The sequence below is a fragment of the Candoia aspera genome, chromosome 12 (genome assembly GCF_035149785.1).
Source record: "Candoia aspera isolate rCanAsp1 chromosome 12, rCanAsp1.hap2, whole genome shotgun sequence".
Lineage (NCBI taxonomy): Eukaryota > Metazoa > Chordata > Lepidosauria > Squamata > Boidae > Candoia > Candoia aspera.
The window spans coordinates 12,271,739-12,282,951 of NC_086164.1; the positions used below are offsets into that span (position 1 = coordinate 12,271,739).

Here is an 11,213-nt window from a genome sequence, read left to right on the forward strand (position 1 = left end):
TAGCTTCAAGGAAATCAAATAAAATTCCCCAGATCCTTATCAACTCCACCATGTTTTGCCTCTTCCCTCTCAAAAAGCAGTACAGGAGCCCTTCAAAGGGAAGGAGCAAACAGGGTAAGTTTGGAGAAAGTGATTCAATGAATAGATAGGTTTCATCATGGTTGGTTTAATAATAAGTCTTAATTGGCTTGGTCCGTACACCTGAAGTGTTATTTACAAATTATGGGATAGTTATACTGCACACTAAGTCAAAACCAGAAATAAAACCGCATTATGGCTTACCTTCATCCTCTAATGGATTGGAACTGAAAAGTTTCCTGTAAACTTTTAATTATGCAGTAACTGGTATAGCACTAGTAAGCAACGTGCTCCTTAACACTCTTAACATTCAGTGCACATCCTGCCTCCCCCACCCCTCACCAATAACTCTTATTAAGTTGGGCCAATAGGCCCCAACTCCCTTATTAAGCTTCATGGCTAAAGGAGAACCTGACCAGGTGTCACTGGTCCTACTCCAACCCCTTAACCACTGCACTACACTCAGTGTAAAAGCAGACCAAGATGTTCAACCTCCTAGACCAGCTCCCTAATTTCCCAGCCATAATGCTGGTGGGGAACCCTGGGAGCTGAAGTCCATATACCTCCATGTACCTGGGGGTTGCCCAGGCTGAAGAGGCCTGACTTACCTAAGCCCACCTAGAAGAGGTCCACTTGCCTCAGTGCTGCTACTTTAATGGGCAGGCGGACAGCAGCTTTCCAGAACCTCTAGACCCTTGGGTGGGTGGAAAGTGGTGCATGGCCTCTGAACCTATTTTAGCTTACTTCTCAGTCCTACCTGGAGATACACATGGAGCCTTTTACAGGCATGCCACAGGGTGCTTTGCAGCACTCTAACACGGCCTTATGTCCTCTGTATTCCAACCAGTTTAAGAACTAGAAAACCCAAACTCTAGAAGAGTGAAAGAAGATGCCCATTTAGCTGCGATTGTTAAGAACAAGGAGCTAGATAGCAAGGTTGACCTCCTTCCAGCCAAAGGAGTTACAAGAGACCCAGAGAAGGCGTGGCTGAAAGCGATCAAGCAGCTTTTCAGCTGGGCTAGCTTTAAGGGAAAATGGGGCTCAGCAAATCTGTACAATGGGGTTACCTCAAGGCAACTAAGACAGACCCTCCTGGGAACAACTTGCAACCCCTGGTGCCAGCTGACCCATTAGGAAGTCTTGGATGTTCTTCCAAAGTAGTTCTTTCCTTGCTCATTTAAATCATGGTTCTTTTACTGGAAAGGTGATGCCAACAGTCCTCTGCCTGGACTGTTATTCCAACAGTCTGGGTTCATACCAAGCTGTTTAACTGGGGTTTGTTGAATGATCCACACTGGCTGGGTTCACACAACATCCTAAGCTCCACCAAGTAGACCCTGTTCTGGGTTAACACAATGTTCACTTAAAAAAGGTAAAGGTTTCCCTTGACGTAAAGTCCAGTCGAATCCGACTCTAGGGGGCGGTGCTCATCTCCGTTTCTAAGCCTTGGAGCCGGCGTTGTCATAGACACTTCCGGGTCATATGGCCAGCATGACGACTCGGAACGCCGTTACCTTCCCGCCGAAGCGGTACCTATTGATCTACTCACATTTGCATGTTTTCGAACTGCTAGGTGAGCAGGAGCTGGGACGAGCAACGGGAGCTCACCCCGCCGCGCGGTTTCGAACCGCCGACCTTCCGATCGACAGCTCAGCGGTTTAACCCGCAGCGCCACCACGTTCACTTAGTCATAAAGTAATCCCCCCATCAAATATCAGCTATTTCTTTTGTAAGTTGAAGAAATATCAGCTGATCTTCCAAGGCTATGACCCTCAGCAGTTTAGGGACAAAATACTGGTCTTAACAGAGAATCAGTTTACAGTACAGTACAGCGGTTACAGTACTGGATAGACATTGAGAGGACCCAGATTCAACTCCACCCTCAGCCAGGGAAAGCCTCTGGCAGAAGTTCGGACTTTCTCTTAGCCCAACCTACTTCCAGGATAATTGCTGTGGGCAAAAATTAGAGAACGGGACACTCTGTATGCAACTGGAGGAAAGGCAGGGCCTAAAACTAAGGAATCACATGCCTTTGGGAAAACATGGAGTCAGCAGAAACAATATGCGTCCAAGCCAAATTCATTCAGTTGAGAGTCTTTATTTCCTAAGATCACTTTTCCATAGTCTACATTTCCAATAAAGGAGAACCATGATTTAAAAGAGCCAGCAAAGAGCTATTTCGGAAGAACCTTCAAGACTTCCTAATGGATTAGCTGGCACTAAAACCATGTACTCTGCTTCATAGTACAGAATATACAGGTTCAGGGTTGAACCATTGGGTTCCGGATGTTCTCTGAGCTTTTCTTCCTGCAGACATTTCATTACCAGGCTAGGTAGCATCTTCAGTGCAGGGAAGGGGTGGGGTTTGCTGGCTGTTTATATGTGGTAGACTGTCCTACCAGTTTTGATTGGGTTGTTGTTTTTTTTCCCTTCCTTGATTGTTTTTCAGGTGGAGTCTTTTAAGTTCTGATGGCACCTACTTATCTGGGTGTTGGTTAATATGCATGTGGTGAGGAAGGGCTTGTTTAGGAAGAGAAGCAAGTTCAAAGGATACCAAGAACCCAACAAGCTTCAGAAATTACTGGCCCCAGACTATCAGTCTAAACTCTTCCGTTTCTCCTCAGTCCAAGCACCTGGCCCCTCCCTTAGCAATGACAAAGCTCAAAAGATTCCCACCTCTCACTCTTAAACACAGCAATCTATTTATGCCCAAAATGTGACATGCTGAAAAGATACTTCAGCAAGAACCCCTCAATCTCCTCTGAAATTCCACAGAGTCAATGCACCTTACATGTCAAGGCCTTTGAAAAAGGTACACCTGTACAAAATTGGGCACATCCTGGGCCAGCAGCTACTCTGGACGCATTGCTTGAAGTAGTGCTGCCTCAGAAGGCTGAGTTGTTCCAAACTGAGGCTTCCCGGTGGCAAGTGGACTGAAGGGAAAGACCAATCAGGGAGCCAACGTGGAGCCTATAGCAGAGGTTCAGGAGATGTTTGCTTGGAATTCAGACCATCATGTGGTCCTGCGGAGATGGAGATAACTTTTGATGGTCCTTGAGATGGCTTCATCCAGGCAAACCACCGGCTTGTACCCCAGGTCCCGCTTGGCTTGCTCACAGCTGTAGTAGTGGAAAGTCCCAGCAAGAGCAACCCGCATGGGAGTGAAGGTGGGATGAATCGTAACAAGGGGACTCAACAGCAGCGAAACCAGGGAGATGAGAAGGGCTAAATAATAAGATAACCAGTAAGGGATGTGGTATTTGGGAGGGTCATAGTTCAGGCCAGTGAGGATGCGAGACAAGAATTCCCAAAAGGGAATGGGCTCATCATTTGTGATATGAAAAGCCTGAAAGACAAACAAGGAGAAGCAATGAGGAATGGAAGTTAGCAAACCAAGCCTACAAGAAACATGCCCAGGAGTTCAGGAAGATCAGACAATCCATACAAGATATTTATGTCTTTGATTTACATTCCATCTTTCCTTAAGGAGCTGAAGAAGGTGTCCATAGCAGTGTCTCCTCCAATTTTCCCACCTACTACCCCTCTGAGGTAGGTTGGGCTGACCATGGACCTCTTCCAAGCTCAACACTCAAGCTCTATGTCACTCTAGGCCCTCTCCCCTTAAGCCAGGGACAGGCAAACTTTCTGCAGCCAAGGGCACAAAGCCCAAGCAATCCAGGATCAACTTATCTTCTTGGCTGAGCATCATTAAAACCTAATTGCTGAAACAGGAAGATGCCCTTGTGAGAGACATTTGTTAAAGATGACTTTGATCTTAATAACTATGAACGCTTGCCGCTGTGGGTCCTTGTTAAGCTAAGAACATTAAGGGCAACCTCATCCTTTTCAATTACAAACATTCACCCCAATTACTTCGGCCTTTTCAATTTGGCAAGGGCAAAGCTGCATTTGGTAAGAACAGATCTCCTCTTAGCAGGGTACATCTGGCTAGACTACTTCTACCCCTAAAGATCTTTAGCCTTGGTCTCAGACGGAGGCCTGAAACGTCTCAGGAGAAGTGAGCAGGAACACGATGCTACAACCTTTCGTGATGCTTCAGGCAGTAATTTTAACTATATTTTTATGATTAAGTAAACTTTCTTGCAAGACAAGCTCAACTCCTGGTAACTTCTGGGCTGTATCCACTTTGGGTTTTTGGCACCCCTGCAGAAGCAGCTTACGCGGCTTTCTTCCAAGAGGTTTTTTCGGCTTCTCAGCGTAGCTTATTTCTCTGAGATTCTCTGGTGGTTTGCAAGAAAGGGACCAGAACAAATGAAGTGACCAGGAAGTTGCGAGTTTAATCCAGAGGTTGCAACTTGAGAACCACACACAGCCCAACAGCATCTCTTCTGAAGTCCCCAGAGTGGGTGTGATCAAAGCCTCAGCCCTCTTTTTTTTTTGCATTTTTAGGGTTTTTTAAAGCCTTGCAGGAGGCTCCTTCCAACAGGGATTGGGCCCCTTCCAGTTTTGGAAAAGTGGCCCTTGAATTAGCAAAAGCCGATGCACCAAATCTGAGCTCCGTGCAACAATGGGGTGGCCTTACCTTTCCACACAGGTGAGAATCCCTTTGAAGCTGCTCTGCAGCCAGGATGTGCCCGTGGACCACATTTTCCACAAAGGTAAAATCCACCAAGTTCTTCCCATCGCTGCACAGAAAAGGAAGGATTCCAAGCAACGTTAAAATGCAGGGGCCAAACTGTAAAACACAGCGGTCCACTAGATGCAACATTACTTGTATAAGTGCCATTAACACACAACTTGTTGATGCTTCAGGCAGTATTAAACCATCTACGCGTACTACAGGGATTGTGGTGGGAGAGAAGCAAGATGGTTAGTCGTTTAAAAAGGAAGACAAGCTCTTTCTGCCCTACAAGAACTAGACAAAAAGCACCTCTTAAAATTGTTTTTTAACGGGAGATGAGAGTCTCTTAACTCTAGGAGAATCTTCCTTCTCCATCCACACTTCATTTCTTTGGTTTACTTTTTCCTTCACTCCTTTTCCCTATTCCTAATTTTCTAAGCTGACAACCCAGATCATCTCTTATCATTTTATTTAAAATAATAATAATAAATAATAAATAATAATAAATAATAAAATAATAATAATAATAATAATAATAATAATAGGATGCATTTTTTTGGAGAGAGCCGTTTTTGAGAACAGTCACACCAAATCTGAAAGCTTTACAGGACACTGTAAAATAAAACCTATTGACAATAACATTACCCATAAAAGATACCAGCAGAAAATTAAGGATAATTAAAACCTTTTTAAAAGTCAGTGAAATAGAAAGTAACTAAATAAATGAGTCATTGGCCATGTATTATTTCAATCGGGAAAGATTTAACAGATGCAAAGCTATAGCCAAGACATTCCTACTCCCTGTGCCCAACCTCAAAGGAAAGGCAATGATTTCGGGGTGCAGGTGCTCATTCCAGATGAAATGTGTGATAAGGAAGGATGCGTTTAAGGCTGTTCCCTTCCTTAGGCACTGATAACATTACCTAGCCCAGTAATGAAACGTCTGCAAGAAGAAATGCAACCTCAAAGAACCCCAGAAGCCCTAGGAGTAGGTGAAACCTGGCTTACCCAATGATGAATTTCATCTTGCCGCTCTTGGCTGCCTGGATGAGGACTGGAACGAGCTGAGGGTCCCGAGGTCCAAATATGCCATGTGGGCGGATAGCAGTGGTGAAGAAATTCTTCTCTGGGTCGCTGGCATTCAGCACCTCCTGGAAATAAGAAAAAAGAAAAAGCATATGGAGATCCACCAGGAACAAAAAGAAGTGCCATTCACCGCAAAAGGTCCAGACCTTCTCCTGCAGAATCTTTGTTTCCGTGTAGTAATCAATGGGCTTCTTGGCATAAGGGAGGTCTTCTGTTCCACCCTTGATGTCGGTACCCTCAAAGACAACACTGGCACTGCTGGTCAACACCAGTTTCTGCAAAAGGGTAGGAAGAAAACAGTCAAGGGAGTTGTGGAAACCCACTGACTGCCAGATACAAGTTGAGCAATACAAGATCCCTGCTGGATCCAAGTGGTGCTTTTCTCTATCTAGGCGAGCAATTCAGTTTTCAGAGTATAGCAGATACTTCTGAAAAGTCCACCAGGAGGGCTTTGATGAAGGCAGAAGTTTCTTCCACTACTACACTTCACACTGTAGTATTTGAAGACAGGTTACCTCCAAACACAACTGCTCCGCATTAAAAGAACAGCTGCTGATTTCCCCTCTTCTGATTTTTTTAAAGACATTTATGGCTGTGGACATCACCAGTCAGTGAAGGTCTCTGAAGGTCCCACTTTTTGCTGTATGACAGGGGTGGGCAAAGGGGTGGGCAAAGGGGCAACCCAAGATCCCCCATCTGTGGAATACTTTCAACCGATCTCTTTACAATGTAGAAGACAGCTAAAATCTTGCAAACCACCCACATTTCACAAGGTTCCACCCATTTTTAAAGTGATAGTGTTTGTTGGTTTGGTCACTTGCAACCAGAATCAGGGAAGGGCACTTCAGTCTTTAAAAGTTGCTGACTCCAGCTAGCCTCTGCATGATATAGGTAGTCCTCATTTAACAACTTCGTTTGGAGGGGTCCAGGAAGCAGGCCTTCTCCATAGTAGCTCCCGCCCTGTGGAACATGCTGCCCCCAGAGGTGAGATTGGCCCCATCACTCCTGGCCTTTCGGCGGAGTCTGAAGACCTGGTTCTGCTGCCTCACTTGGGGTGGAGAGGGGAATAGAGCTACATGGGGATGGCTGCTATAGACCACTCCTCCCACACTTGGACTGCTTTAGATTCTTTCGCCACTCGGACTTTATTTTTTACTCTTATTTATATTATTTATCACTGTAATTTTATATTGTGTATTTTATTCATTGTATGATTGTTGTTTTAATTGATTACTGTAAACCACCCAGAGTCCCCCAAAGGGAGGAGATGGGTGGGGACAAATTGGGTAAATAAACAAACAACCACAATTGGGATGCACTTCCTAATGGTGGGCACCACAGAAGAAAGGGCTCTCTTCCTGAGTCCCACCAGATGACACTCACCCTGTATGAACTGTACCTTAGTAACTAAGGGGAAAAAAATAACTCTACAAGGGATTAAAAGAACGCTCTCCATAAATCCTAAGGGGAAAGGGGAAGCCATCTTGGTGCAGCGGTTCGGGTGCTGGCCTAGAAACCAGGAGACTGAGTTCTAGGCCTCCCTTAGTCATGAATGCCAATTGGGTGACTTTGGGCCAGTCATACTTTCTCAGCCCAACCCACCTCACAGGGCTGTTGTTGTGGGTAAAAGAGAAGGCAGGAATATTAGGCATGCTCACCACCTTGAATTATATATAAAGAAGGCAGGATTAAAAAAATCTAAACAACATCTCTCTGCAATAGACTGGCCTTTTTCCCTCTTTAGTCCCTTAAGGGAATTTCTTTCCCCCCCCCCCAGACCTGTGGGACCTATTCAAGTCCTCAAGGATCCACAGCATCCTCTTTGAAAGGCCCCATTCTAGCTAGCTAAAGCTTCCACGATAGAGTCACCAGGCAGTTTCTTCTTGCTTCTGTTAATGCTTCCTATCCTTGTTCAAACCTTACCTGGACACCAGCTTCTTTACAAGCCTCAATGACTGCCTTGGTCCCCAAATAATTGACCCTGTAGAAAAGTTCTCGATCGTTGCTAGAAGGTGCAGGCGAGGCACAATGAAACACCACAGTCACACCTTGTAGAGCCGGGAGTAGATCCTGAGATGGAAAAAAGCTATAGTCATAGAACGGAAGAAGCCGTTCCATCAATCCTCTGAGCGAGGCCATCTCCACTTGATGGCTGTGCAATTTCTGCTTGAAGACCTCCAGACAGTTAGAAGCAAGAATGCTGGTGAATGTGGAATTGAGTCTAAGGGCTATCCAACTGAAAGATGGCAGTTTAGAGATACCTCTAGGAAGTGAGCTAAAGAGGAAACTTCAGTTATGCAGACTTTTAGATCTTCAGGTATCTGACAGCAGAAATGATAAACGTTGGAAACATTCAAACTTTAGCAGGAGATGTACAAATGTTCCTCTAAATAGTACGCATATTAGAGCAGACTCTTCCAACTTTGCAACACTCCCCAAAACATGGGGTGGAAACTCCCAGAATTCCTAGCTAGCCAATAGGTTGGAAATTCTGGGAATTATAGTCCTAATTAATCTGGAGGGCAGCAAGAGGGGAAAAAGCAGTTCAGGACACTTTCGAAGAGGGCCTGGACGTAAGTTCAACATAGAAAAGCAGGAATCAGATATTGCAAATTAGCATTGTGATGAAACCAGAATTACTTTTATTGGGTTTTATGGACGATGAACTACAAAAGAAATATGGGAAACTAATATTGTATACAGTAACTGCGCCAAGATTATAATATCTGCAAAGATGGAAGAATAATGAAATACCCACAGTAGAAGACTGGATTATAAAATTGATGGAGCTCGCAGAAATGGCAAAGCTGACCAGTTTGGTCAGGGAAAAAACAATAAAGCCTTTTTTAAACGACTGGAAACCTTATATGGAGTTTTTGTTGAAAGAAGGAAACACTGAATTGATTATTTGGGAATTAAAAAGGGTCAAAGAGGAAGGGGAAATAAGATGGCAATTACTCAATAGAAAGGCAGAAGTCATAATTCTATCTTTTTTTTCAGATTTCTTTTTCTTATTCTCTATTATTTTTTCTTAATGTTCTTTCAATGTGGTATACTTTCATTGCACAGTGCTGAAAAATCCTAATTAAAAAAACAAAGAAAAGCAGAAAATCCCAACAGAGCAGTTGAATCATACAAACCAAACTTCTCTAACCCAGGTGCCTCTCGTGTGTTGACCAACTCTGAGTTCTCAGCAATGGCCATACCAGCTAGGGAACTCTGGGAAATAAAGTCCATGCATTTGGACAGGAACCCCACCCCGATTGGGGAAGGATGATACAAACCAACCCACTAGTCCAGAGAACCATGTACACAGCCTTCACCAGCTCCAGCCATAGGGTTTAAGGCCAACAAACTTCATATTGACCATACCTGAGCCATGTCAAGCAACCTTAGTTTGTTCCTTACCTCTTTCTGGCAGAGATTGCCCAGATAAAACTGCACCTTGCTGTTATCAAAGCCTTTGCGAATGTCAAACACATTGACTGAGTAGCCTTTTTCTACCAGCTGCTCCACCAGGTGGTGACCAAGGAATCCTGAGCCGCCAATCACAGTGCATTTCTTACTAGCCTGCGGGAAGCAGATACAAATGGATCGCAATCAGTGTTTTTCCGAAGATGTTGTGATTGGCTCTTGCAAGCTGAGAAAGCAACAAGAAAGAACGCATGCCAATAACAGCCACAGGGGGGAAAAAACCTCAGTGCAATGTTATATCCTTGTCTCAAATTGCCTTTGGAGCCATTCATAAATAAAATACCTATGTCAAAACAAGCATGATACAATTGGGAGGAATGCAATTTCCTTCTCGCAGAGCAAGGCTGACTGATAACAGAGTTATTGCAGGGTTAGCTGAGAATAAAAGCTTCCAAATGAAATTCCAGAAATCACAGCCAAGTAAAGCACTGATTTAGATCAAGGAGGGCCTAGTTGATCACTTAGTGTTCTGCAGAAGCTTTCCACAGTTAACTAACGAAAACAAAAATCTATCTGCTCAAGAAATCAAGCTACCGGGGCTGCAGAAATATCTAATTTGCAGGTTCACAGTTGTAGGCTATCCCAAGTAGGAGACAGAGTAGGTAATTGTCTCAGAAGCGACATTTTGAACTCTCCTGCACTCTTACTTTAAACCAAAGGAGTGGCTGTCAAGGTCCTAGCAGAAAACAAAGCAGATTCCAAGAGGCTGATGCCCCACTTGGAAGCCATGTGAGAGGAAGTATGGTATTTCATTTGAGAAAGCCACAAGTATCTCCACTCCAATCCCCACAGTTGTACTTCCTGCAAAGAAACAAAAGCAGCACCCCACTCAAAAGGTATTTTGCAGAAATAAACCAGCTTACCAGCCTCAAATGTGTGGCCATCTTGCCCAAATGCTTCTCAGAGAGGACAGCAGTTCTTTTCTTACTGTACTCAAAAATCAGAAAGAGTTAATCAGAATCTTCCTATTTCCACCAGCCATAAATTGGATTGCAGCTGAACTTTTTAAAAGTACCCCTCTTTTTTAATTAGTTTAAGATGAGCAACTGAAGCTCTCCTTAACATAGATCTCACCCCTAGCTCCTGCTCAGGGGTCACTGTACCGTTGCAACTCTCTCAGAGCATTACAAAATTCAGCAGCCCTTGTAACAAAAAAAGAAAAAACAGCCTTCCTAAAATAGCCCACAATCAACAATTAAGGGAACAGACTGCTTGTACCATTGACCCTTGCCTACATACAGAAATGTTGCTTTTAAATATGGAGGATCTGTTTTATCCATTATGAATAATAATAATAATAATCCCAAAACATCTGGAGCACCACTTGAACACCATTGACAATTGCAAAAGGCAGCTTTACAATCAGCCAATTGCAAAAGGCAGCTTTACTTGGAACAGCTTACATCCTGCGACAATACCTTTAACATCATCAAACAACATTTGCCTATCCTAAGTCCTTGGGAGGGACTCAATAGGTGGACAAAAATGACAAAACCAGTCTAAACATCTGGCTGACAGTGCAAACAATAATAACAACAACAGCAACCCACCCGACTGCCAGTGACTCTAGGCACTTTACAAATTGCTAGACATGATATATTAGTAAATAGCAAAGACCTGTGAACGATTTGTTGGTCTAAACCATCTTCATCAGTCTTTCTAGCTGGCTTTTTAGAAAATGGAACATTTATCAGTTACCAGTTGGGTATTACAGCTAGAAGAGTCCCTTGTGTCCGCCCATCATCTCCATCACCTCTGGTCCCTCACCTGATTTTCTCAAAGCTACCACGGTGTTGCTCCCTTCTTGTTTAAAAAGGATATTCCAGTTCTAACGGTGAGGCAAACAAGGCTGGAGGAAATTGAGGACCAGGACAAGAGAAAAGGATCTGACACGGCCCATGGAACTCCCTGCCACAAGAATCTGAACTAGAACCTACCAAAGGAATGGGAGGAAGCCCACCCAGCAAACTCTCAACTACCACCACTCATCCAC

At 44.0% G+C, this 11,213-nt stretch overlaps 1 protein-coding gene across 1 annotated transcript; it reads right to left on the reverse strand.

Annotated features, from left to right (window-relative positions):
* Positions 1 to 1,762: 1,762 nt before the first annotated feature.
* NSDHL (NAD(P) dependent steroid dehydrogenase-like) lies at positions 1,763 to 10,135 on the reverse strand. The gene is made up of 7 exons (XM_063313608.1): positions 10,084 to 10,135; positions 9,155 to 9,316; positions 7,670 to 7,816; positions 5,893 to 6,021; positions 5,669 to 5,811; positions 4,622 to 4,724; positions 1,763 to 3,424 (listed from the first exon to the last, which is right to left on the reverse strand). Exons 1-7 carry the CDS (start codon positions 10,102 to 10,104, stop codon positions 3,092 to 3,094), a joined length of 1,038 nt encoding a protein of 345 aa, XP_063169678.1. The 5' UTR covers positions 10,105 to 10,135; the 3' UTR covers positions 1,763 to 3,091.
* Positions 10,136 to 11,213: the final 1,078 nt, after the last annotated feature.